Source organism: Heliangelus exortis, chromosome 1, assembly GCF_036169615.1.
Source record: "Heliangelus exortis chromosome 1, bHelExo1.hap1, whole genome shotgun sequence".
In the NCBI taxonomy this organism is placed as follows: Eukaryota; Metazoa; Chordata; class Aves; order Apodiformes; family Trochilidae; genus Heliangelus; species Heliangelus exortis.
Genome location: NC_092422.1, coordinates 134,151,149 through 134,178,787, shown reverse-complemented (window position 1 = coordinate 134,178,787; position 27,639 = coordinate 134,151,149). Strand labels below are relative to the sequence as shown.

Here is a 27,639-nt window from a genome sequence, read left to right as displayed (position 1 = left end):
TTTCATCTAGTCTGTCTCTTCTGTCACCTTTTTGAAAGCCTGGTATACACCAAAATCCCAGGCTATGACACATCAGGGAATTGCACTCAGATGCAGAGGCATCATCTACTTCTATCCCTTATCAAAAGTGTGCTCTCTTATGTTGTACATCTGTTGCTGGCCAGCACAAAGGGCCTTTGGGATGCTCTGTTGTTGTGCAGTATGTTTGCAAGTATCAGTCTTCCTGGCATAGGAAGCATCCTCTGAGTGCACCTTCCTCAGCCCATCCTTTTGTTTTGCTAAAAATATCTCCTTTTGCAGAGATTTCTTACGTTATTTGTGATTGAACTAAACTTCACCTTCACTGAGGGAAGATAAGTTGGTTTTTTTTTAGCCCAGGGACCTTGGAGTCAAAACAGCTTTGGTGTCCTTAGTGGGGGTAAAGGGACAACGTGAATAGGAGGAACAAAAGACTGATATGCATTTAAGATTAGACAGTCTTCAAGACTATAATCTATAGGTGGACTAAGCTAATATAGATTATAAATATCTTGCCACAGAGACTGTTAAGATGCTGAACAACTGTGGTTACTGCTCTCACCAGAGCTATCATGATGGAATGGACATGCCACAGCTCTCTAGATCCTCTCACTGGCAATGCCACCCTCTTCCCTGTGTGAGCAGCAATAGAAACTGCAATAGCAGGTGAACTAACAGCAGTTCCCCAAGGTGGATTTGACTTCCACCTGGCTAAACACATTCTTTCCTCCTTTCCATCACAACCTGGTGTACTGAGCTTTCAAATGCTGCTGTGTCCCAGCATGCTCATCAGAGCATGCACAGGGTGATGTGGTGAAGTTATTGGACAGTCTTGTGCCATTATCTAACCAAATGCCTTTAAAACTATGTGTGTGCTACAGAGTGCAGAAGCCCCTTTTGGTATAGAGCATGGCAGCATATTAGCAGCAGCCTTGCTGCACAACAGGAGAGAAATAAAGTTTCTAGATGAAAAACAAGAGGAGAAATGCCCTTATAGGCACAGATCTCCTATAACTTCATAGAACTGAACTTGATTAAGAAAGACTGAGGGAATGCAATAGTTTCTGTATCGTGTTCTGCAGATGACATCAATGCAGGCTTTGATTTCCACTCAGCAAGTGAAAAAAACTCATTGTGCTGGAGCTAGCATGTTCCTTCTCTAGTGCCCCCAGACTTACAGGCCTGTTTCAGAACCATCTGCCTAAAACCTTATTGGGACAGGCAGCATTTTGGGCTAAGGGAAGGTTGGTAGCATGTTTGTGTTATGCATGGAAAAAAGAAAGGCCCTGGCTGGAGCATGCTGAACAAACAAGTGTTTGATGTCTTGTTGTCTTTGCTTTCTCTGCCCTTTCTCCTTTTTCTGAAAGGCTGAAGGATCCATATTGTAAGTTTATAACAAGTGTTACAATTGCTGGAAACATGCATTCATCCAATCCATCCCCCTTTTCCTCTCTCCCCTGCCCTGTCCTCAAGCTCAGAGGCAGGGCTCTTCCTGGAGCCCAGGGAGTGTGATTTACAGCTCTCATAAGCTCGCCTGCAACCAAAGGTCTGACGCATCTCCTCATGCTTTGTCCCAGCTCTGGCACAGAAGGCGAAAGGTCAGAGGGGTATGGCTAAGAGGAACAACCCTTGGGCCAAGCCTACCTTTTGGCATGAGCTTTATGATGTTGAACACCTTGCTCTGATCAATGAGACGTTTTGCCCGGAAGAAGTGCATGCTTGGAGGGAACTGTCCTGTAGTCATGGCTGTTGCAATTTCCATCTTCTTGAGGCTTACAAGCTTTGTATTGAGCTGCTGTTCCTGTCTACTCAGTACCAAATTGCCACCTGTCTCTTGAGCTTTCTCCTCCTGCATCAGAGAGTCCCGGTCCTTCCAGAGTGGGATGGGAAGGCAGAGAGAAGCCAAAGCCAGGAGAAGGCATGTCAGCCTTAAGCCTTGACTCGATGGAGGCTTCATCTTAGTGCTGCACCTATGGGGATGTAAAAGAAAATTGGAGCACTAGCACAGGTCAGAAAGTGACATCTTTGCAGTGACCCATTGGGACATTAAACTGCTGGCCCACCCTACAGGAGTAGTGGATGTTTATTACTGGAGGAGCATCTGGTACCTGTGTCCCCTGTATTTAGGATTATGCATTCATGCACTCCCCATGATGCTTTCTGCACACAGAACAGGGCAGAGAGGACATGTTGCTCCCCAGATCAGGCTGGCAGCACATCACACAGACCTGCAACCTGTCAACGTTCTCACCTTGAAATGGAAGAGTGCAAGCTGGGATGGTGTCCCCTCAGAATAAGGGGATGCTGGTGACAAGGTGATGGCTCTGCTGCCAGTGTCCTGTGGAGGAAACCAGGGCACCATAGGACTTCAGGTGCTTTTGGTTTTTGGTGAGCTAATCAAATACCGATACCCTGCAGTCAAGACCTTGTTGCACCCTTATAGTAGATTCCAGCTATCAGAGGGTTTTATTTATGTGCAGAAAACCTCTGGCTTCCCCTGAAGTGCAGAGGCGGGTCCCTGCCTTGCACTCCCAGAAGAAAGAGGACGGAAGGGAGATCATGGGAGCAGTAAGAAATCACAGGACACAGGCACATGTGAACTCAGAGAACTCTGCCCTTCCCAAAAAAAGCACAGCTGCAATATAATCCTTCAACACCAGGCTTTAGTGACCCTCCACACCAGTCCCTCCAGACCAAAGCAGGCTGGAGAAAAGCTCAACATTTTGAAAACAGTTCCCTGTGCTTTACATAGTAAGCCCCTGCTTGAGCACGTGTTTTCTGCTTCCAGCCTCTCCTACTGTGCCTCCAGCCCCTCAGCCTCTGCCTGATCAGGGGGTCCCAGGAGATGGAGAATGTGCTAGGGGGGGGAGCAATCTGCTGGGAACAGCGATGGGGGAGGTGGGTAGACACAGCCCCACGTCAGGCCTTAGCGAAAGAAACATCTGAGAATTCACTGTCTTATCCCTGGTGAGACTGACTCACTTACTGTTAACTTTCCTCCTCCTTGCATCCAAAGCTCATCCAGCTGCCACCCGAGAGAGCAAGGAACACTTTTATCTCCCTCACAAGCGAGCTGTGTCCCAGCAGAGATAAAGAGTCAGGATCCGTCCCGGCGGTGCAGAGCAGGGCAGCTGCCACTGCAGACAGTTCCTCTTCCTGTGCTGTCGCTCCAGCTCCCTCAGCTTTTATTTATCCCCGTCCCTACCACTTCATGAATATATAAAGAGGAGGAGGAGGCACAGGAGGTTATGACAAAGAAACATAGGCAGGCAGCTGAAGGGAGCTGGGGTGGAAACTAGGAGGTCGAAGCAACGGGGTCACCTATGGAGACCCCTCATGCTCTTCTGCAGAATAGAGGTGCACTCTTTAACCCACCCGTGCAGCTTTCCCACCCCCACTCCAGCCCCTCCACCCAGGGTACCCTGGTATGTCTAGCACAGCTTTTAAATATCCTTGAAAAAGCATCTAGGCACGTGTTCCAAATACAGGCAAAACTCCCAAGCCTCATGCAGGCTGTCCCAGGAAGACTCAAGGGCTTGGGTATCCAATCAGACATAGAATACCATGTGTTTAATGCCAACAACACAGTGAACCCTACTTACTGAATGGGTTTTCATCTGAGAAGACAGTAACTTGTAAAAGTTGTTTTGTTTTGCCCAGTCCTTGCCAGCTGCACAGATCAGGCAGGCATCAGTCTGACTGTTGGCACTGGGGCTGCAATGGGTGCACAGGGATAAACTGTTTCCTGGGATCTAAATCAGGTTAAGGTGGGTATGGTCTGATATTTTTTTTATTTATTTGTTTTTAAATCACAACAAATACTGTGATTTCATGGTTTTATTTTGCACAGTGGATTGAGTTTGAAAGTTATTTAAAACAGATGTTACATAAACAGCTTCCAGTGGAGAGCAAAGTCCGTTTGGTTTAATGTAATCAAAATTTTAATGGTTTTAATTCTTTTAACAAAAAAGAAAAATCTCATAAGCCAAGAGCTATTGAAAACAACCCACAGCAGTCACAAAGATCGTTTTCAAGGCAGATAAAGTAGAACCTTGTCAATAATACGCTAAATTTCATTAACTGCCACCACTGCAACAGATTGAAAGGGTGGTGGACAGGCCCTCCTGAATATCCCAGCTAGAGACCTGCCAGCTTTCTCTCCTCTCTTGATCCCTTCACCCTTTGCTGTCTCCAGGATCAGTCCCAGCATCAACATAGGGATCAGCCAGGATCCTTTAATGCTCCCTGAGCCCTGGCAGGGAAAGGATGTCTGTGGCCCTTTGCCTGCTCCTCATTAGGGTGTTTTTTTTCTGGTGTCCCAAGGTGCTCCTGCTCCCAAAGGGAGACCAGAGGAGCAGAAAGATGAACCGACTATGCAATGGTCTGCGTAACTGATGAAAGCAATCCCAGGAGGCTCAGGGAAAGACAGCAGAGGGAAGTGTGTGGAGTAGAAAAGGGATGGTTCAGCAAGAACAAGCATTCTGCCTACAAATAGCTTCAAGGGAACAATATAAGAGAAGGAAGGGATTTGCTCTAATTATCTCAGAGTAGTAAAGCCTGGTGTTAGGACCATAAAACCAAATTCAGTTAGAAAACCATCTCTGCAGCAAGCAATTGGGCCCTAGAGACAGGTTCCCGGGGGGAGTATCAAGAGGGTTTAAAATACTGTGCAAAGGACCTCAAATAGCAGCTGGGAGCCAGGTGGGGGTCTTGGAAATTCCTGCCAGAGGGCCTCAGGGATATACAGTGCTGGTTCCTCTTGTCAAATCAAATCTGAAAAATAAAACCTAAGTCCACTGCTGTAACAGTTCTTTAATGTGAGTTCTACATATAAGCAATTGCAACCATTGCCAGGAGAGCACTGTTACAGATGATGCAAGGGTTGAGCTAGGAACTAAGGTGTTCAAGATGCCTTATTAAAATGTGGTCCACACTCGGAAAACAAAAGTCATACAGAGCCAGCACTGGTAAAATAACACAACAGCTGCTTTTAGGCAGGATCTGTTTGGACAGAGGGTGAAAGGAGAGAGAATAGAACAACCTGAACTAGGGTATGGTTGCCAGAAGCCCCATTTGTGGGAGGGCCTGGGTTCTTCTTGTACCTGCAGACATTCACAGCTCTGGCTTCAGACCTTTCAGAGAACCAAGCCATGGTACAGAAAGACTTACTCTGTATTAAGGACCAGCAAGGAATGTTATAGGGGTCTTTTTCACACTGATTCATCTCTCAGCTAGTTTGAATTCTTGCTGAGAAGTGGGTAGCCTTGCTGGAGGTTGTGTAATAGCTGTTTGTCTGTCTACAAGATCATGATTACAGCTCCTGTCCAGTTTTTACTCCTGAAATAGTCTTCAGCTCCCTGGCCCTGGTCCCACTTGCTCCTTAGCTATGGCTGACAGGGGCAGCAGTCATGCCTGCTCCCTCCTCAAATGGCCTGAATATTCCCTGGATTCTTGGGTGGTTTCTAGCCCATGATGACCTCTTGGCTGCTGCAGCTGTACCTAGCAGTGTTCAAAAGCCCTGTTCAAAGCTGTCATGGGTATGTCTGTGCAAGCTGCAGGCACATTCTTTCTGTATGCCCAGCTGCACATCAGATGCATAAGAAGCTTTAAATAGCTGGTGGCCACCACCACTTACTCAACTCAGTGAATTCCCCTTGATTCAGTTTCAGTTCTGTATGTGAACCAGTTTTTTTTCAAACCTTCTGAACTTCTTGAAGGTGATGGCTACCACCTCCTCCAGCATTTTCTCCCATGTCTCCCTCCCACACCTTCCCTGCTGCCACCACAGCTGGGTGTCTGCTCCCACCCTTCAGCAGCAACAGTGCAAGGGCTAGGGGGGCATGGACAGAGTCCCCAGCGGTGGGTGCAGGAAGGGGGATGGACTCTATAGGCAGCAGCAGCAGGCTTGTGAACATGCATTTTCCACTTGATTTTTCATCTGGGCATATTACACAGTGTTTTACAGCATCCTGTCAAATCCATCTTCCTGCTGCATGTGCCACAGTAAATCCTGGTCCCAGATTAAAGCCCTGCAGTGCATGTAGTTGACTGCAAAAGTTACAGTGATGACAAACCCAAACAGAGGCTGGACCTAGGGGTGTAGCAGATCTGGCTGTGTTTCCTGTGTGGACAACCTATTTCACATAAGCCAAATCTAGACCAAGGATCATTTCTGACAGTACAGAAGGTCAGGGTGTTTTTTAGCGTCTGAGCCTCTCTGAAAATTCTGAAGTCTAAGTCATGCTCTGGAAATAAAACTGTAAGGCCAGGAAGAGAAGGCAGGAGACAGGAAATACATTCCAAGCTCTGCCACTTGGTGATCCTTTTTGTACCAGCTGCCTCGTTTTGTGAAAGGGGACCAATTCTTTACCCGGCTGCCCTCCTTGACAGTAGTGATTATTTACTGTACCTGCTGGTGAAACAGCCACATTCCCCAGGCCAGTGGCTGGATGAATCCAGTTTTAAAGAAAGTCTGCATAGGGCACTCAAGTTTTAAAGAAGAAAGGATAGAGGTGGAACAAGGGGCTGGAAGTACATGGGCTGACACAGCAGTGAATGAAGGCAGGCTGTAGAAAGCCTGCTCCTGGAACCCCCACCTCTCTGCTATGTCTGGGAGAGACTGCAGTGCCAGTCCCTGCTCCAAAGCAGTCCCATCCCTCCGTCAATGCCTGCAAAATGCTTAGGACATGTGAAAGTTGTAAGTGCTATAAATTATTAAGAATAGGCTGGCCCAGGATGTTTGGGGTGATTAAACCTCCCCACTGCCCTGCTTTGGTCTAGCTGGGCACAGATTGGTATTTCTTGTTTTCTGTTTCCAACACACACCCACACTTTGTGCCCAGCCAGGCAAAAATATGGGCTATTTACCAGATAAGGGAGGTCAGCAGGGGCCCTGCAGCAGAGAGGACTCCTGTCTGCTGTGGGTCACACTTGGTAGCATTGCTCCCAACCCTACAGCCAAGCTGTGCTCACCCTCAAGGTGCTCCATCCCCATGCAGAAACCTGCCTTCCCCTTGGCTTCCCAACCATGGCTCCATCCTGTCCTTCCACTCCTCCTCAACTACATCCATAGCTATCTGATGCTTTAAAATGAATAAGGCACTTGAGATGCTACAAGAACTGGAGCTGGAAATGGAAAGAGCCAGGGAAAGAGATGAACTCCCCTGTTGATGATGAATCACTCCAGGAGTGAAGACATTGATTTGTAATCATTGCCTGGCTCCCAAATACAATCGCCATGAACTCCTCTGACCAGTGACCAAGATAAGGTGTCTTGGGCTATTCCCAGCACACCTGCAGAAGTTCAAATTTGTTTTGCTCACAAGAGCTCATAGCTCCAGGAGCCCAGCAGCTTCACTGGGACTCGCCCTCTCCCAAGTGCAGCTGGCGATGCTTGCTAGCAGCAGCCAGCACACACACCAGGCTGCTGCTGAGCTGAACTTGCAAACAAATAAAGTCAGACCACATTGTTTCCTTCAAAATCTGCCTCCCCACCCTCATAGCTGTTCCTCACAGATGTCACCCCGCAACAGAGGGCTGGTAAGAGGAAGGACAAAACAAAGTGAACGAGTGCATGTTAGCACCCTGTTGCTTTGGGAGCAAACAGCAGGCTGTCAAGGGCTCCCAGGGCAGGAGCTGAGAGCCCTGAGTATTTAGGAGCGAGGCTTGATGCTACCCAGGGCATGTTCCAGGCTGTCTCCACGGTTTCTGTACAAAGGCTCCCACAGAATATTAGCAAAGTTCTCAGTTTGTTTGTTTTTTTTTTATATTCTCTCCCATGCCTACCTACTGGGAGCAAAAATGAGATCAAACTAGCCAACCAAAACATCCTGGATTAGCAAGAGTACCTGACTCATTCCCTCAAGGGAATGACTTTAAGGAGAGAAGCAGCCCAGTGCTACTTTGGCAAGCATTTTCTTGCTTTTTGCTTTAGTCACATAAGGTTTCTTGCCTGCCCTGAGGTATCTGTCCATCACCAGACTGGTGGTTCCCACAGATCAGCAGAGGCTTGAGGAAGTCAGCCCTAGAGTAACAAGCGGGGCAAAATTCCTGTTCCTAGAAGTTATATTCCATCTAAACGTTCCCCTCTACTCTCTATCTCTTGATCCACTCATCTGGCTTCCCCAGTCAGAACCTAAAGAGAACCACATCTCTGCCCAGACCCCAAACCCTCCTTCTCTGCCTCAAGAATCCATCAGACTCTTACAACAGAGGATCTGAGTTTATCCCTGGTCACTCTGCAGCTGTGGACCTCCGCATGACATCTGCAAGGACACCCTGTGTCTCCACAGCATCAACCCTCTCTTCCTCTCGTTGGCTCTCCATTTCTCTGCATCTACACCAGACAGGTTGCTCCAATCTCATAAAGATGTAAAAGCCCAATGAGTAAGAAGTACAAGGTGGCACAGGACTATGGTCTCTCTTTCACTCTAAGGTCTCATGGAAAGCCTACCAGAACACACATATGCTGTACTGCATCCCAAAACTATGGCTCTATCTCATACTCCAAGGCTTCAGAAATGCTTAGAGAGAGAACAGCAAAGGCTGGGGAGCACACCAGCAGCTACATCCAACCTTCAGCTGCTCAGAGGTCACCTCACTGTGTACAGTTTCTTTTCCTCTTCTGTATAAGGCATGCAACTCAGGATTTATTATAGTTTTATACTACAAAATTAATGACAGCAAGGAGCATTTGAGTTAAAACCTGACTGCTCTCCCCAGAAGTGTCTGTCTTGTAGCCAAGCTTCATCCTGTCTAGGCACAAATCCAACCTCTATCAAAGCCTTGAGTTGTCAAAGCAAGGCTTCTGCCTCATTCCCTTTACAGGTACCTCCATATACCATCACCACAAATGCAGACATTGGCCTCAAGCCAGTTAGCACAAGCAGTGCTGCCAGCAAAACATCATCATTCCCCCACCCCCAGCATTACCCAGCTTCTTAGGCAGGATTGCTCCCTGGGGATTTATCTTGCTCTCCATTGTAGCAACACCTAAGCAGCAGAGCTTAAAGCAAGGCGAAGGGTGCTCATCACAACCACCCACCCAGAGCAGAGACCAGCCACTCGGGGATCATTACAGAAAAATCTCAGGGCATTTCTGGCACGCCTAGTCTTGTTCATCCTGTTCTTCAGAGGCATTGCAGCCCAGCCTGTAACATTTTGCCTCTTGTCCCCTGGCACCTCCCAGCAGAGGTAGTGATAGGCTCAGTCTTACCTTCAGCTAAATCGCTGCATTGCCCCAAGAGATGCACTTTCATTAAAGCACTACAGCACTACCTGCATCACCACATCAAGCAGACAAGTCCTCAGTGCACCTATCCCAACCTGTGTGAAAAGAAAGGCATGAAGCACACAGTGAGAGTCTCTTTTGGAAGGTCTTCAGCAACCAGGCTTCAGTATGATCACCAACCTCACAACATGAGGCACAGGCAGAGGCTTCAAAGAGATGGCCTGTAGAGTTGTCAAGACAAACAGTCCATGTCTTTTTGGTAGTCATGGGATTAAAAAGCACTTCTCAGTCCACCCTGGGAACAGGTAGCTCAAGCCCACCTTCTTTATATCACTAGTGAACAAGCCTTGGCTCTTGAACCTCACTGTCAGCTCTGAAAATGGCTCCTAGGTGGGTGATAACCCTGTACAACAGCACAGGGATGGTGCTGCTATAAGGCCTGCTGTGTAACCTGGATCATCAGCTGTGGGAGGAAGCACGGCTGCCAGCAGTGATCCCTCTGTCTTACTCTGGAATCCCACTCCACACCTAGCTTAGCCCCCCACCTCCAGAGTGGCATATGAGGAACCCTGGGGAGCCATTATCACCACCTGCCTAAAAGTTCCTGTTCCCATGGCCCTCTTCAGCTTGAGAGACAGCCCTCGTGGCTCTAGCACACATTAAAAATTTCGTATGTGGCACATACGTGCAGGAATGCTACCCATTGCTGCTTTGCATTATAATATGTGAGAGCTGCTTCCTTTATATTCTGCCTGATCGATATGTCTACCACAGACAGACAACTTTATTTCCCACGGTGGTTTTCAGTGGTTTCACTCCACTGGTGACAGCCAAGACAAGATCACATGCCCACATCAGGGATGTAGGCATCAATCAGTGTGTCAGCTGCGAGGAATCAGCAAGGGCTGGCTGCTCCACAGGGGAAGGTGATGCTGGAGCTGAGGGCTGCAGCAAGGCAGGCATGGGGCAGCAGCTACACTGACAAAGGCACAGTCCCACAACACCTGAGCAAGAAGAACAGAGCAGATCTGGTGATGGTAACCAGGTTTAGCCAAGAGCCCAGCAATTGTTGGGCAAGTCCGTGATGATGAGATGTTTCCAAGGTCAATTCAGGGATGAAGTCCATAGGCTGTGGTCCACATAAACAGGGTACACAGCTGCAAGGTAGCCATCCCAAGTGGGGACCAAGTGCAAGAGCCTCATCTTACCAGTGAACAGCAGAACAGACCATCACTGAGGCTTTTTAGCAGAGCTTTCTTAAACAACTCTCTTCAACATCAATCACCTTTGTAATTATCAGTGTCAGCCCTGAGTCCAGGGAGCCAAACCCCAACAAATGCACATAAGGCCCTGACACTATCTACCACAGTGTGTAAGGCAGGTACAGATGCCAAGGATTAATATAATCTGCTGCCAGTCTCCAGAATCAAGCACCACACCATCAGAAATGGCCATGGTAAGAGCAGCAGGCATTTTAAAGAAAAGGATTGTTAGCAGACCCCCCTCATGTTTATCCCAAAACTCTCTGCCTGGGACAAGGCTGTGTTTTATCTGGTGTTTGTGTAGCAGTTTAATCCCCAGTTCTGCTTCCTTGAACACCACCAAGATCTGCCATAACTCAACCCAAGGTAAGCCATACAGTAGTACCTGTGTACTGTGGTTTCACTGGGTCATGCCTCCAGCTATTTTACCCTCTTGCTATTTTACCCTCTTGCTTTTATTCTGACAGCAAATGCCACTTAAAGCCAGCTGCCATTTTTTCCCATCACTGTGTGTTCTCTACATCTCTCAGCTCTAGTTTCCCTGCCCAGCTGTGTAAGGGACCTTTTGCAGAGAGAAAAGCTAGGTACCACTGATGCCACTACCCCAGCTTTTTGGGGAGGTACAGAGGTGCAGAGGGAGGGATGGTTTGTAGCAGTACAACCAAGCAGTGGTGTATCACCCCTGTGATTTCTTCAGCAGTGCTGCTCTCTGCTAAAGATCTTGCTAGCAAAGAAAGGATGTGGAAAGTTGCTGCAAATAAAAGGGGGTGAATAGAGAAATTGCCGGCCACCTAAAAATAACTGTGTTTTAGCAAAGCTTTAGAAATGGTGCTGGGGAGAGAAAGCAGTCCAGTGTAGTGCATGGGAAGGAACCCTACCTTGGGTAATATGTGCATGGACACACCTTCTTATGCTGAAACAGTATTCACAAATTCACTCTTGAGAGAGAGAACTGTAAGCCAGGCTGAGCTTCTGACTGACTCCAGTGATTCTGGAAGTTTGTTTATTCACCCTGTTGGGCATTGGACGTGAACCAGATCCTATCTGCATCTCTCCCAGGTGTTCAAAAACCCCTTCTGGGACATGACAGGAAAAACAAAAACACACAGCATTCATGCCAGCTAGTACCTGAGGAGAAGACGGGGCTAGCAGCCACCAGCACCCTTCCCAGACTCTTTTCTAGGACCAAGACAAAGACATTTCAAGGCAGGGATATAGGAGGGACAGCAGTGTTACAGGTTTAAAGATTTTGTTTTAAACTCTGCATCCAACCTCTGCTCTGGTGAAGCCCTACTGCAATACAAGAAATCAGGATTTATAAAACACAACCAAGGGCTGTGCTGCAAGCACTGAGACACAGTCAGGTGGCAGCTTGTTGGAAGGGACCGTCTCCATTAGCATGCGGAAAGAAGATCCAACAACTGCATGTATTCTGTGGACATCTTAATGTCTCTAGCCCTGCCAGCTTGCCTCCTCTCAGCACCATCCCAGCCCAGCGTGCATCACAGATCGCTGTGCTGGCATAAAGCTGTAATTGCCAGCACTGGGGCCGAGGGGAATTCACGGAGAGAGTCAGGCTCTCGGGCAGCCTATCAGCTCCTAGGTCCACCATGGAAATTAATCACTGAAGCTCAAGGAAGGACACCTCAAACAAAAACCCCAGTGGCTACACTGAGGAGGCAGGGCATGCCAAGCCTGTTGAAATGACATTGTAATTAAAACTTAATAAAAAGTGGCACATATCGATGAGTTGTATTAACCTTGTCTAAAACCATTTGGGCAAATTAAAACTCCTCTCGGTCTTTTCCTGCCGCGTTAAAAGCAGCAAGGCATGACACAGATCAATAACGCTAGCCACATTGGCTCTTTGTTTGGGGCAGAAGAAAGCTTTGCTGTTGGAAAGCTTCAGCTGGCATGGCTTCAGCCACTGAGACGCTGCCTCCTGGCCTCTGCCAGGGCCCCTGCTGGCGAGCCCCAAATGAGATTGCCAGGGTACTTACATGGGCACATAAAGAATGCTCCCAAAAACGCTGCCGGGGACCAGCTGTCCCACTCCGGGGGACACTTCCAGGTTATTTGCATGAGCAGATACAAATGTATGCCCCGGAGAGCTCTGCCAGGACCCCTGCTGGCACGCAGCAGGGGCTGCTGCCAGGGTTCCTGCCCCTGTATAAAGCAGCTCAAGCTTTGGGGTGAGGCTGTCACGGACCCCGAGCCTGCACGCCGCACCCCTGCGAGGGTGCTTCCCTCACAGGAGCACAGGCACGCAGAGCACCACAGCCAGAGCAGGTCCCCATATCCCAGCCGGACCGCTACCCGGTTCTTCTGTGCCGGCTACAGACCTGTAAAACGGAAAGATTGCCAGACCTTGAGCTCTTTCTTCCCTCGCCCAGCTGCGTCTGTCTCTCTGCAGCCACACAACAGCTGAACAGCTCAGCACCACACCACCTGCTCCCCACCTCCAATCCCCCCCCTTTCCAAGCCTCCTGCGCGGCCCCCCTGGGGACACTCCGTGCTCTGCCCCTTTGGCTGCATCCTCGTCCCAGGGGGCGTCAGCCCCCACTGCAGCCGTGAGGCCGATCAAGCAGTGTGAAGTGGCTGGGGAAACAAGTGGGCACCTTGAGACAAAACTCTTAACTATGCCCCGATGAGGTAGGGTGGCCAGATTAGCTCAGCGCATGCCTCCTCCCTGTGCAGCCAGGCAGGATGGGCAGGAACAGGCAGGAGAAAGGCACAGGGACACACGGGGTGCCTTGGTCTTCTGTCTGCTGATGGAGATGTTCGCCATTAGTCACAGCCTGCTCACAATGAGAAGTGGTTGTGGCTTCTGCTAAGAGCTGCCCCTACTCTTGCTCACATTTGCTGTTGGATTTGCCTAGGTTGCAACCCTGGTGCTTCCCACTGCTCTCCTGCTGTGGAGAGTCCTGATCTTCTCCCCCATCATTCATCTGCTCCACTCTGGCAGCTGCTGACCTGCCGCAGTCCCTTGCATGTGTGACCACTACCAAATGTGTGGTTATGGGAGTTTAACTCCGGTTGTTCTCATATGATCAAGTAATCACTAGGCTTGTCCCTTTTCTTTTGGATGCTGGTAAGTCCTTCATCTCTGTTACAACTCACAGCAGCCAGTGACAAGGGAATCGTGCTCTGGCTGCCAGCAGCCCCTCAGCACTCAACTGCAGTTGGTGCACAGACACTGATGGTGTGATGCAGGCACCCTTCAGGGATGCTTATAATGGGGAAAATACTTTTAGAGAGAAAAGATTCAGGAACTTTCTCCTTGGAAATGACAATGCTGAAGCACAGTAAAACCAGTTTCTGGGAAGAAATACATCTGACAAAAAGGAAGTTTGCTTGTTTGCTTCCCACACAGGCAGGTAGTTAAGCCATGGAACTCACTGCCCCAAGGCATTTGTTTAAGGCAAAGGATTTTTTGCACCTTTTCACAAGCCCCCAGCATAGCCCTTACCTAGAGCAAGAACCCTGCAGGCATCCCCCTCTAGCCATCCGTCAAACCTTGCAACGCCCTAGGGCTGCTCAGGATTACAGTGGGCATATTCAATACTTGACATTTAAAGGAGAAATAGAGGATCTGGATTGTGTTGAATTAGACTAATTTTCCCTCTCTTCTGGAGCTCTGTTTTTGCCAGTGGTCAGCATCACAGGTAGGGACACAAAGCCATCCATTGGGCAGGAGCAGAAAAACATCCCTACTTAGGAAACCCTTCCCAGTCTCCAAAGGTGAGCTTTAGTTATAGCTTTTTATATGATCTGTAAAAAATGTTTGAGTCCTGCTGAACTCTTCTCTGATGCCTGCTAAGATCCCTGGGCTCCATTGTACAAGCAAGTTCCACAGGTAAGATGGAAATGGTGTGAAAAGATACTGCCTTTAATTGCCTTGATACTGTTTCTAATTTAATAACTCTGAATTTCACACAATGAAACAGGGAGATGAGTTCCTATTTGCTTATTCTTCTATGGAATTTTATCAAGCTACATCCACAAAGAAGGGGGACAAATGACTTTGAATCAGCCCTGGCTGGAGTGGAAAATGCCTTTGTTTTTACTGCATGGTTCTGCTTCCCATTTGCACTTAGAATTAAGAGTACTCCGTCTAGTGACAAAAGTAAGTTCTTAATGCTTTCCCCCTTCCTGCACCTCAGTTTTGACAGGTCTACTTGTAAAATCAACACCAGTGAAAGAAATTAATATAAAGGGTCAGTGTGCAAAATCTGCCATGTTGGTAAATGCATATAAAGACAAAAACCTTGCTAAAGCCTCAGGCCTCCTGTTCAGTTTGCAGTATTGCAAAACATAAAAAATTCCCTTTTTAGTACATTAGGGAAACGTGGTCCACAGCAACTGAGAGACAGATGTGGAACCCCATGATGCCAGTGCTACTGACTCGCTTTTCAAGCTAGAACAATACTTTAAAATGAAAAATTCATTACCCAGATCTGTGAAAAGCAAATGAAGCTCAGCGTTTCCTAACCTTGACATTTTCCAGACTGCTGGCCAAATCCATGGGTAGGACACATGCACACACATCCACCCCACCCTCCCTTCTTCAAAGGGCTGGCTGGTCCGACAGAGAATGTCTTTCAGATGTGACTTATCTTCTATGAATGAGCTGTGACACCACCGGAGTCCCAGTGTGTGAGGCACTGTGCATCTATATACTTCTAATTACTAAAACTGGCAGTGGTAAAGTCTTAGCTGCACCTTTCTGGTGCAGTCCTCAAAGATACAAAACACAAGCAGAGCAGGTGAAAACAAGGTGCAATTCTCCAAAAGTTCACTGGATGTGAGGAGACCGTTTGCATTTCCTATTGCCACTCCACTTAGCCATCGGGAGCTATTTTGGCAGCCAGGTTGTGCTGACTGAGGTGAGGCTAATCCCAGTGCCGCCCTCCCTGCTGGCTGTGTATTTTCTCCCCGTCCTCCCCCAGCTCTGTCTATAATGTGACAGTTTCTGCCACACCACGTTAGTGCCTCAGCCACTTTTCAGACGACCGCTTCCCCGCTGGGCAGGGTCTCTTCCGAGCGAAGGGATGGAGACCGCAAGGCTCTCAGCAGGCTCTCAGCTCCAAAGAGATTTTCTCCTCTCCGGTTAGTGGCATTCCCTGAGCCCTGCTGATGAAAGACACAGATGTGTCTGCAGAGGAGCAGCTCTCAGTGCCTGCCTCATTCCCCAGAGCCCTCTTCAGCCAGTTTGATGTCTAAGTGGAAGGGAAGAAAATAAGCTGACAGTGGGGTTACCACCCAGATGATTCTCTGAATTGATTAGCTGCTTTTTCATAGGTCTCACAGCCATACATACAGCAACCTCGTTGGATCTCACAAGCTAAGTAATGACCTCGGCTAGGAGAGCTCTGGAGAAAGAATGACCATAATGATGTGCTGCTTCCCTAGGAAAGAAACAAAGGAAAAGCCAGGGGAAAACAACATGAAGGGAACTAAATAACAGCTGGAAAGAAGCAAGGGAAATGCAGCTTGCAAGAGGGAGAGGAAAAATAAAGACCTTTCAGCACTGACTTGTTTTTTACTCCAATTTGTATGCAAAGAGATGGACAGGCAAGGAAAGGATTGCTCAGACTACATCTTTTTGAGGTCATGGCTGTGAGTGCTGGGCAGGCTCACCAGCAGCCAAGGGCCTTCTTTGGGTGTGAGATGATAGAGGTGATGTGGTAATAAGATCCAGACCCCTTTGAGCTGTCATGTGCTGGCCAATCCATTGCCTCATGAGGGATGGCCGGGAGCAGCATCACCAGGTCGGGCTGTGACCTCCCAGCCAAATCCAGCTGAGCTGCAGGGGGTGAGCACACTCCCTCAGGCCAGGCTCCTACACCCCCAGACTTGCCTTGCCAGGAGGTTTTTGGCTCCAGCAGGCACCATTCGTGCTGCAGCCCTCCAGCCAATGACAATTGCCCCCCTGGCCCCTGGTCCTGCTGCACGCTGCCTGTCTGTTTGTCAGTTCAGGGTCTTACACCCTGGCAGTAAAACCCCTGGTGTGTGCAAATCCTTCTGATTTCCCCACAGTGTCTGGTAGGGAAGGACCTGCTTTGGCATCTTTGTGCAGCCTCACTCTCAAGGGGAAGGGGGGATAAGTGAAGCTCTCTCCAACCAGATTGCAGAGCATTTTGTGGGTCCATGAGTGTCCCATGCAGGGCATGAGCTTCACCTTCCTTCAGGTAGGTAGGCCTGGGTGAGAGCTGGCACTCCTCAGGCTGTGACTGTGACAGGAACGTGTTCCACCAGACCCTGCAGAGGTGATGGGTGGTGTGAGAGGAGTGAGCTGTGGAAGTGAAGAGACCTGGGCTGGACTCCAAAAGACTACACTACTTTGGATCAGTTACAAGACATCTATCTTCAAAGGGGAGCAAATGGTCCAGCTTTCCTAATCATTTGCTCCTGCCTCCTCTTGGAACCCCAGAATAATGCGGATTAGAAGAGGGAGGATGAGAAGGGTGCTATGGAACCTCATCTCATTGCTCTTTCCCATCTGTGCTGTGCTGGTCCTGCCAGAGGTTTTTCTGTAACAAAAAAAAAAAAAAAAAAAAAAAAAAAAAAAAAGGCTGGAAAATAAAACACACACTATATTTCCTCTGCAAGTGCCCCACACTTGGAACTGCAGTCTGCTGCTCTCAGTGCCTCTAATTAGCTAAGCGAGCAAGCTCTCATTAGCCCCACCTGGGTCACTCTGCAACTGGGAAAGAGAAGCATTAACCCCCACATGGCTCTGGAATAAGTAGGTGTGAGGCAGATTCATTCCCCGTGGCTGCCTGTCCCAGCAGCAGCCTGACCCTGGAGCAGGGCACCTTTGGGTGGTGGCAGTGCTGGGAGGGATGCTAGTGCCAGGATGGATGTCTATGTGAGTAGGCTGAGAGTGCTCCTCCACATTTGGTGCAGATTTGGAAGCGAGTGGAGGAGGGAAGAAATTAGTTAACAGTGCTGAAAAGCACAACACTTGCAATTCTAGCTGTTCTTGTGCCATAAGTGCTTTGCATCTCCTGGAATATATCTGCGTGGGAATAGAGGGAGGTTCTGGCATGGTGGGTGCAACTGCAGTGACAGAGTTTGGCTGGGCACTGATTTGCTGTTTCATAGCCATAACTTCAGAGAGCTAAGCAAAGCCAGCTGCCAGCTTAATAATAATAATAAAAAATCTTAGATGTGTTTTTTGTTAAGGTTAGGGCACCAGGGGTAAATGAACACCAGAACTGTTTCCTGTGCTACCATACAAATATTCCTCTCCTATGTCAAGGAAATATTCCTCTACTTCTATGTCAAGGCTTCTCTAGAATAAGGTGCTTTCTTTTTTTCTATTTTTTTTTTTTTTTCAGCTGTGGTAGTGCATCAGGCTCCAATCTAGAGCCCAGGGTGCCAGGTAGAGCATATACACATGGAACAAATCAACCACTGTTTCAGATTGTAGCCTTTTTCAGATTGTTTGTAGCCTTTGAGTAAAGGCACTTATTCAGGCAGAGTAAGTCAGAAATAAGTGTGTTTTTCCTTGTTCAGTGAAGTTCATTATTACTTTTAGGAATTTAGTGCTAAAGCACAGAAGGCATTTGCCTGGGACAGGAATAGAGAGGAACAGGAACAATTTTTTGCTCTGTCTGTAGACAGGAGATGGTGAAGAACACTGAGCAGCAGTAAGGGCTGAAAAGAAAATCTGCCTCTGTCCTTCTCTCTCTGGTACAAAGAAACAGCATGGGGCACAGCAGCTGCAGCAGCCAGCAGCAGGAACAGGATGAAGAGTGCTTAAAATACTTCATTACTTTAACTGAATCTTGGGGTTGCAGTGAAGTTCTGGCTTCCTCTGTGATCCCCACCCTGCAGGTGGGAGGAAATTCAGGGCTGAGGAGGCCAGTGGTGGAGCCTGGCATGAAAGTCACACAATCCAGGGTTGGGAATTATACTGGGCATACCAAAAATATGCTATCCTGCCCCTTGTTCCTCCTCTGCAAACAGGGCAGAACAGTTAGGGATACTCTTCTGAGTTCTTCAGAGATTCTAGCAGATTTCTGGGTATAGCCAGCAAGTAAATGTTCCTGCTCAAACCCTGCTGTCTCCCCTGCTGCTTCAGTGATGGGCCAGATAGCCCTTCACTCAAAAGCTTTGAGGTTTTCATGAATTTCCCAAGCAGAAAATGATAATCTATATAGGCTACACACTTATGTATATGCTCATGAGCACACAAGCTTCCTGGTATTAATAATAGTGTAGGAATTTCTTGCCTGTCCTAACTATGTAGGCTATCAATGCAAGCAATAAGGCCAAAGCATGGCTGTTAGCACATGGAACATGTAACACAGAGTTAAGCAGATCTTGGAGCAAACAGCAACATATTTGGCAAATCATTACAGCACTTGTTGCCCTGATAGTCTTCCACTTATAGCATCAAAGGGCATTTAACAAAGTATAGTTAATAAGGTTGCATATAGCTACAACTAAATGTTAGTATCTTCATTTCACAAACAAGGCTCTTGAGACATAGTTATCACTTTTACTAACAGCAGTTTGAACTAGTAATACTGATAGCATTAAACAAAGCAAACAAACAAACAAAGAAAATTTTTAAAAGGCCAAAGGCATTATTTTGGCTGATTTCTCTTTTATTTGAAGTAATCTTCACTTTTCCTTCTGTTTGTTAATCTTCCTCAGCATAGTTGGGATTGGTAAGACTGCAGGGTAATTTTGACTGTCAGTTTGATTTATATTTAAAATCGGTGTCATAATGATAGCCAAATGCTTTGCTAAATGAATTTTTGCTTGGTTTTGCTTCCAACTTAAGTCCTATGCTGCTACTTAAAAACAATGGGAAAGAAAAATCAGTTTAGAAAAGCACATGATTTGGAAAGGTGAGGGTAGAGTTGTGGTGGGTATTTAGAGACTCTTTACATCAGAAAGAGAGGAGAGGGAAAAAAAATAGTAGTGAAGTTTTGCCTCTCTAAGCAGAAACTCCCCAGAAAACAGTGGACTTATGTGGGCCCCCTCTCTGAGGCCTGAGAAGTCTGGAACAGCTCATGGACCTAGGGAGGAGATGAGCTGGGAAGAGAGCTGACTCCTGCGAGATGCAATGCCTGCTTAGAAGCTTAATTTAGAGAAGGCCTAAAAGATTGTATATTGTCAACCCAACCAAAAAGCTCTTTGAGTAGGTTCCACAAAAAATCTGCTCTGCAGGTGTTTGCACTGGGCAGGACTTCATCCTCTGTTGGCATTATTCCTACTTCTGACAAAGGGAGCAAGGTGGTGCTGCCTGCAGTGCTACTGCTTGTGCCCTTGGGCCAGCAAAGACTGGAGGCCACTGATGTGCCTATACTGTCAAATGACAGTGATTGTGGCAAGGCCCGGCACATCCACACTAGCTGCCAGCTCACCCACCAAGTAGTAACAGGAGTGAGGATGCTCGTTGGTGATAAACCAAGTTCATGCTGGAGTGGGCTGGTCCAGTTCGTGCTGAAGCCTACACTGCTGCCTCTTCACAACTGCTCTACACATGCTGGCTCAGAGACATGCTGTCCATCCCACTTCACTCCAAACATATGCAGCCAGTTTTGGCAAGTGGTGCCTGAGCAAGGCATGGCTCAATGCACGCACCCAAAAAACACCTGCCCAGCACCGCCTCTTCACAGATCAAAGTGCAGTGGACCTAAACATGGAGAATGGCTGGCAGCTAGGCAATACTTCTTGACAGATGTTACTCCACAAAAAGTAGGGTGGCTTGGTTCTCTGTTCTTTGTAGAGTCCTACCCAGAGGAGCAGCAAGATGGTCGTGATCTTCTGGTGTGTGACCTGTGCACCATAAACCTCCTGGCTGTGGTGGGTGAGTGAGTGCTTCTCTGCCATGTCTCCCTTGCACTGGCAAATGTTTTCTCCCACCTTACTGCTTAAGAGAGAACACGTGTGTCCCAGCAGTGTCTTTGGTGGAGAGCAGGGAAGCCAAGTGGGCTAGAATAGGGTGATATGCCCCACCTACATGTCTCAGGATATCAGATCTGCATACTGCTGCTTCCCAGGGCAGTTGTGGGCTGCAGAACCTCTCTTGCCTCTGGAGACCTTCCCATCTCCATATTGACTGCTGATCAAATGCATGAAACATATTCCATCCAGAAGTATCTCTGCAGTATGTAATAACAAGCCATTTTCCCTCCTCCCAGCAGTCCAGCTGCCTCTAGCATAGAGTGTACACAGCAGGACACATTTCACCAGGAAAAGAGAAGATTAATTTCTCCTCCAGCTGAAGCTGTCTGGAATTGCTTTAAGACCAGCAAAATTCAATTGCTCAGGTTGTAATGTGCCCAAAAAAAGCCAGGGGGATTTTTAGCCGTCAGGACTGGCTAGAACTTACATACCATACTATAGTACTTTAAAGCTAGGATCTCAAGCAACTCCATTCTGCCTCTTCCCAAAATACACACCTGCCCCCCAGCACCCTGCTGTACTTCAGCAGAGACTTGGAAGGAGGATTGCTGACTCTGGTTGTTCTCCAGGGTCTCTTTTAGAGGCCTCCCACCCTGCATGTAGCCAGCTCATCTTACGAGATCTTGCGTGAACCAAAGTTTTCCCCCACGGAGTCCACATACCTGCACGCCTCATTTCTGATGGGGACAGCCCTAGCTGGATGTTTGGGGTGACAGGAGGCAGTGGATGGATTTGCCTGATGTGCTAGCTCTCTGATTTAAGTTCCTTAACCCCCTCAGGCTCAGCTGTGACTCACTGCTGGTATTTGATCAGATTTTCAGAGGATTAATTATGCTTTATTGCTTGTTCACATAACGGACCATGATGATACATCTTCAAAGGCCCATTCTTTGGAGGAGAAGGAGGAAGGAGACATGCCCCATAATTTAGTGACCATTGCTTCTAAATGAAAAGGTTAATAGCTTGACCACTTCATATTTTAACGCCCCAACTCTTTTTCCCTCCCTAATTGTAAAGCATAATGTCTTTTTATTTCCATACAGCATTCCCCCATGGGGCTTTGTCTATATGTATAAATCAAAGCCTTGCTCCTGCCATTTGGGGCCTGAGGGCAGATACTGCTCTCACCTAGAGCATAAAGTGGGGTCAGCTACACAGCTGCCAGCAAAGTTACCCCATTTTGTCTGCATGTCACTGGGAATGGCCCCTGGGAACAGGCAAAGGAAAGATGGATACTCAGATAATCATCAGGATGGTTGGCTGCTGAGTACTTTTGCAAATCAGACTCCTTATCTAGGTGATTGCACACAACATTAAGTTCCAGCAGTGGATGTTTTTGGTGCCATGTCTAGCAGGGCAGACTGCATCTTGGGGGCTGAGGCAGACAGAGAGCTGCTGGCAAACATCCCTCACTTCCCAGCAGGAAAATAAGGCATAGACATGAAGGTGAACAAGGAAGCCTCAATGTGGGAACCCCAAACTTGAAAGATATTAAGTGCAGAAGAAAGAGTAAGTCCTCTGGCCCATCTCCCTGCTAATGCAGGCCTTTCTCCATACATATTTACTTGGCTTTTTTTCACCAGGTCATGGGTTTCAAACAATTCAAGTGCTTTCATGAGAGACAACACCACAGCCAGGTCATTTGCGACAGGACCCTCATCATGAATTCAGGGAGATCAGAGGTGCATTTGCAGAGCTGTTCAGGGAGCTGGGAGCCAAATCTTAGAGGTTACTCTTGAAAAAACTGTGGTGTATTTATCAGATCTCTGTTCAGGAGCCTACAGCATCCTTCCTGCCTAATGCCTGCCTGTAAGGAGTGCTAGCAGCTTGTATTGACATCCTATTAGCTTGGGAAACCCTGGAGCTGAACCTCAAATGTTTGATGAAAGGCAGTAATGAAATACAGCTGGAGAAGTCAGTGGATGACAATGTCACTAATGGCTCAAGCAGGTCTTGTCTTTCCACTTCCCCACTGCTGGTTTAAACTGGCTTAGTGACAAAGAGAGGTGACTAGCCACTGTCTTGGTGTGGCCTGTCTCAAATGCATTGCATGGCCTAAGTCCACACCTTCAAAAGCGTGGGAATGGTAGAGTTGATGTGGGGGACACAAGGTCTCCAAAAGACAGGCAGGGTTGCTTACCAGCAGTTATTTCATCAGTAATGAAATAAACCACTGCTACGCCAGTCATGTCCAGGAAGCAACACTTCGAGCAGATCCCAAACATTTATTTTCATGGTGGTTGAAGCCAAACCTTGCACAAAACTATATCAGTGGCCCAAGTTCCCTGGATTTAGTGCTAACTGTGTGTACAAAGCAGTATGCTGAGAAGAAGGGAGAATCAGGGAGTCCAAGGAGACAGTAGCACCACACATTGCTGCTCATACTGCTCAGCACCCCCTGTGCACTGCAGCATGTGTAATGGAAACAACCACACTGCTGTCCTGCTCCCCATTCACGATGCAGTGCCCAGGCTGCATCAGACCCTAGGCAGGACCATTTCTGGGCTTGGCACCAGGCTGAGGAACATGAATGAGCTTCTGGTGTCGTGGAAGAATGAAGCCAGTGTCTGCAAAACACAAAGTAGGAAAGAATTTCCCAACCTGTGTGGAAATGCAGTAGAAAGAACATCCCCATTGTCACCCCCTTGGCTGGTCAGGCACCATCCACCCCACCAGACACAGCTGATGCAAGAAGGAGCAAAGGCAGCTCCTTCTGGCCCTGCTGCCAGCATCTCAGGTCTGTTCTAAAGCACTTTGTGGACTCACGGAAATAGTCCCTAAGGTCAAGACTGTGCTCCTGTGGGGAGACAGCCTTACCCTTAAATGGTTGACAGAAAAAGGTATCTTAAAACTCTAGTTACAAGCAGGACTGTTCTGGGAAAGGTCTGGAGATGACCGACTGCATTAGTCACTAGCCCTTTCCTGTTGAGACTGGGCACTTAAAATCCCTTTGCTACACGAAACTTCCAGCCATGCCCCACTTCAAGCTGCCTATGATCACTTCTCTCTGAGCAGGTTGATATCCAAACAGGTTTTGAAAGTCTTTGGACTTTCAGACAACAAGGACCTTGTTCTGATTGAGACCTGCCTGGATTATTTATACGAGAGGAAGTGATCCTAACAGTTTCCCTTGCACTGGAACCGAAGATGAGTCTAAGACAGTTTAAATTGTGTTTACGTGGGGCGAATTCAATTCCATGTACTTAACTAAGTAATCCAATAAAAGTGCAGTTTAAACTGGTTCAAGAGCTGTTACATTAGAGATCTGGAAATAAATAAATTTTGTTACATGTCAGGAAAACTTTTCTCCAAGCAGACCAGACCTCATACCAAAGCCATTACTGGGAATGTCAACTCCCTGTCTTTGGTATTTACAGAGAAACTGGATTAAGTCCCTCTGTCTCATCTAGAATAATAATGTTTAGCATGTACATAGCATTTTACAATTTCAAAGCAATAAACACTGAGATACCACGGTAATGAGAGCTGACAAGGCACTAGCATTAACTGATCGAGGTTTGCAACTTCCCTGAGGTATCTAAATATGACAGCTCCCATTTTATAGATGAGGAAGATGCATATGAATTGATTTACTCAAAGGCACAGAGCAATTTGGTGAAAGAGATGGAACCACAACTCAGTCCTGATAATGTCTGAAAGGTCTCTCAGACCTATGCGAGGGCTCTACCTTATTTCTATAGCCGTGCACTAGTGTAACGTAGTATCCCATTCTTTGCAGGATTTAGAAATAAATTACTTTTAATTTCATTTGGCTGTTATGGAAGGAATGAGATTTAAGTACACCCCTAGCCAAATGCAGCAGTAAGAAGCAAAAGTATCGGTGGGATTGAAAATGAATGCTGGTGGAGTTGCAACAAGTTACTGTTCTGCAGTTGCACTCACCACAAAAGCAGCGTAGCAGGAAAAGCAACTAACAGGTGGGTATCAAATGAAGTGTTGGAAAGAACTGCATTAGCCTAAACTATCCTGGATCTTGCCTTTCCAGCCCCCACCATGGCTGCATGAATTGGTATGCACACAGCCACACAATTTTATTTTTTTTATGGACTTTGTGGTTTACATCAACACTGAACCTGGCCCAGAAACCTCTGTGGGGAGCTCAGCTTTGGCACCAGCTGTGAACAGAAACCCTCTTGCTCTGCACAGGTAGGTACCCAGCAAAACCTCTTGTAGCTGTGTGAGACCAGCAGCTTTAGACAAGAAATGAAGCTTTCCCTTATGTCACATCTTTAGGCCTAGACAACAGAAGGCTGGTTACAACAAAGAAAAATTACAGCCTCACTGTCAGAGCAGCTTTGATAACTTTAATCCTCCTCTAAGAAGGTCTTGAATAGAGAACTGAATCATTAGGGGTTGTAAGCAAAATGGTCTTTTAATTCCCCTCAAGAAACATTGCCTCTCTCTCCTGGAGTGGCTGATGGGGAGCTCCTCTTGGCATGGAGCACCTCCCTACTGTGAAGCATCCTCTGCATTTCATCTGGGGCTGTTCTCTGTGCCTGCGCCTGCCTTGCCCCCGTAGCAGGCTGAGCCAAGTAAGTTCAGGCTGCAGCAGTGAATCCCAATGAGCCTCTTGCTGGGTGTTTGGAGGCAGTCTGTAGGAACCAGGGCTGGAGCCCACAGTACGGGTATCAGCACCATTACTAACCACTGCTCTGGAAACAATTTAAATATCTCTTTGTTTAGGCCCTAGCACTGCTGCTTGTGGAAGAGCTGAGGATGGCAGAAGAGACAACAGACCTGGCGAGACAGGAAAGCCCTTGGGTTTGTGCATCTCTCCCCTCTGCTTCCCACCAAGGTGTCCAGGGTGGATCTTGTTTCCTGGCCCTTCAAGCCAGCCCATGTCTAACTCGTCTCTCTGCCAGATGTGTGGACCAGAGCTTGGCTGCAGCTGTGAGCATGGCCTGACCACAAACAAACGTATACGGTGGGCCCCTCTCGGTGCTACTCATTGGGGAAGATTTGGGGAAGATCCAGATTGCCTAGCTTTAAATCCATTGCCACAAATTATCGCTCGCCTGTTGATTGCTCTCTAAGGGACAAAACATCAAGTTACATTACAACCTGTGGTTTTCAGCCCCTATGGATTAAGAGCAGAAAATCTGTTGAGACCTAAGGCTCAGATCTGTTGGTTTGATGTATAGTTCAGTAAAGCAGGCAGGAGAGGAGCCATGATGAAGGATGCTTTGCCACACAAGTGCTAGCCAAATTCCCAGTAGGAGGACACTTTTTGACTAAGAGAGGCAATGCAAGCTAAAAATGGCACAATGTCCCTAATTTTCTGATGGTGATGTGTGTGACTGCTCTTATGCTTCATGGAAAAAGTGGCTACACTTCAGTGATGTGAAATTACTCCTGCTTTCCAATGGCTTGCTCAGCTGAAAATAGTGTTGTGAAGTAAATATCTGGGAAATTACAAAAAGCGTTGATCAGTTTTTCAGTTCCTAGGTTAGGTTTGTAGGTGTGACTGCTTTCATACTAACTTCTGCATTGAGTGAGATGAATGTGTATGTCCAGGAGATGAAACAAATAGTGCACCACACTTTTGCAATTGCACCTTCTGAGGCATAACAGCTCTGGTCTGTGTGTGAGAGGTGTAAGGGTATGTTCTAATGGGTTTTTTGAGCAGATGAGTCTCAAACCCATGTTGCCCACGGCACAGGCTAAAGGAATCATGGGAAACCTCCTGTTTACTTAAAGTTGAAGAGAAGTGTTGTGTCCCAGCTAAATCTGCAGCCCTGTTTATGTTAGCTGAAGTTTAAATGTAGCTCTTATTGATACCATGTACCTAACTTCAGTAACAGACCATTTGCAAGCTGGTTCGTGCCAGCACTGTGCCAAACTAATGAGAATGACAGCTTTTTCTTGCGCTACTCCTGTTCCCAGCTCCCACCTCCCACGCTTTAGAGCATTGTCCAGACAGACCCTGTTCTCTCTCATGCCTCCACTCAGCAGCTGCTGTCAGCACCCACCCATGTCTTCCCTATTCATTCTCTGCCTTAACATCTGGCTCTCTTTTTTATTGACTCCCTCATCTTTTCTCTTGATAACTTAAATTTTCAGTTAGGCTGCTCAGACCTGACATTTTATACCTTCCTCATCTCACCTTCTTATTCAACCTTGCAGCATCCTATTCCCCTTCAGAGCCTCCTGCTTGACTTTGCCTTCACTATGCATTTCTCCCTTTTTTCTCTATTCAGCTTCTCCGCCCTTGACTTTACCATCTCTTTCAGCTGCTCCCCACTCTTTCCTTGTCTTCTTCACAGCATTCCTGCTCCTTCCACTTTCCAAGTATTTGTGAGTACAGACTCTTTCATACTCCCTCTTAATTAGGAAGCAGATGCATAGACTCCTCCACTTCCCACCTCTCACAGCATTTACCAGCTTCTCCCATCCTCTGCTTCCCTTGTGTCTCTCTCATCCTACACAGTCTCTTGACTACAGCCATGTCCTCTGTTCCAAATCTGTTTTCCTCTCCTTCAGCACTCCCTCATAAAAGAAACAGGACTTTTCCCATTGTTCGACTCCTGCTTAGTTTCATGCATCTCATTTCAGCATCTCATATGCCACTGCTACCCCTATTTATAAAACCACAACTAGTGGTTCAAAATAAGCAATTGTCAAAACCCAAGATGGCTTTTTTCTGTCGACTCTCCTTGTTTAGTTAGAGGAAGCAAAATGTCTCACCCACTTGCTTTCACACTTCTTCTGTGGTCCCTCCAGCTTCCTCCATGAGCCCAGCCCCACCACTACCCAGAACCTGGGCTCTCTTTTTCACTGCATGTGCCTCAGTTTCCTTGGCTTTTTGTCTGAGTCAGAAAGGCAGAACAAGGAATTAAAGCCAGACCCCTGATGCTACATACTCCACTTTGGTCTTTGCTCTGTTCAGGAAGGCTTTTCAACCACACCATGAAAAACACAAAATCTCTTTGCTCAGGAGGCCTTGAAAAGGGAACAAGGAACTTGAAGATGGTTCAAAATACAAAGAGTCCTAGAAGGCATAAGTGGCTTGGGGTGAAAGTAGGAGGCTAAATCACAACAGTCTTCTACTCTTTGACTCAGAATGCAAAAAGAATCAAAGGCAGTGTGATTGGCTGGTGTTAGACTGTTGAGGGAGGCCAACACGAACAAGAGAGCAAAAAAATTCTGAAGTGCTAGAAACAGGAGCCGAAAGCAATTCACACA

At 47.3% G+C, this 27,639-nt stretch overlaps 1 protein-coding gene and 1 long non-coding RNA gene across 16 annotated transcripts in view; one reads left to right on the top strand and one right to left on the bottom strand.

The window, feature by feature from the left end:
* Positions 1-12,959, bottom strand: part of ADA2 (adenosine deaminase 2) — a 29,288-nt gene extending 16,329 nt beyond the window's left edge. For 2 of the 9 annotated variants that reach the window (XM_071767499.1, XM_071767554.1), the window contains exons 1-2: positions 3,005-3,192; positions 1,663-1,988 (exon numbers count right to left, since the gene is read on the bottom strand). In XM_071767499.1, coding sequence (XP_071623600.1) covers positions 1,663-1,975 — 313 coding nt within the window. In that variant the 5' untranslated portion in view covers positions 1,976-1,988; positions 3,005-3,192. Of the gene's footprint in view, positions 1-1,662; positions 1,989-2,269; positions 2,292-3,000; positions 3,194-9,232; positions 9,916-12,851 lie in introns of those variants that run through there. The other 7 variants (XM_071767517.1, XM_071767571.1, XM_071767507.1 and 4 more) reach the window with 7 other exon arrangements.
* The window catches only part of LOC139807087 (uncharacterized), a 49,725-nt gene extending 23,849 nt beyond the window's left edge, over positions 1-25,876 (top strand). Inside the window, exons 4-5 of one of the 7 annotated variants that reach the window (XR_011730458.1) lie at positions 14,457-14,635; positions 15,811-16,043. This is a non-coding gene — a long non-coding RNA (uncharacterized lncRNA). Of the gene's footprint in view, positions 1-2,188; positions 2,209-3,688; positions 3,786-4,341; positions 7,905-11,568; positions 13,601-14,159; positions 14,415-14,456; positions 14,636-15,810; positions 16,044-25,140 lie in introns of those variants that run through there. The other 6 variants (XR_011730457.1, XR_011730459.1, XR_011730460.1 and 3 more) reach the window with 6 other exon arrangements.
* The last annotated feature ends 1,763 nt before the right edge of the window (positions 25,877-27,639 follow it).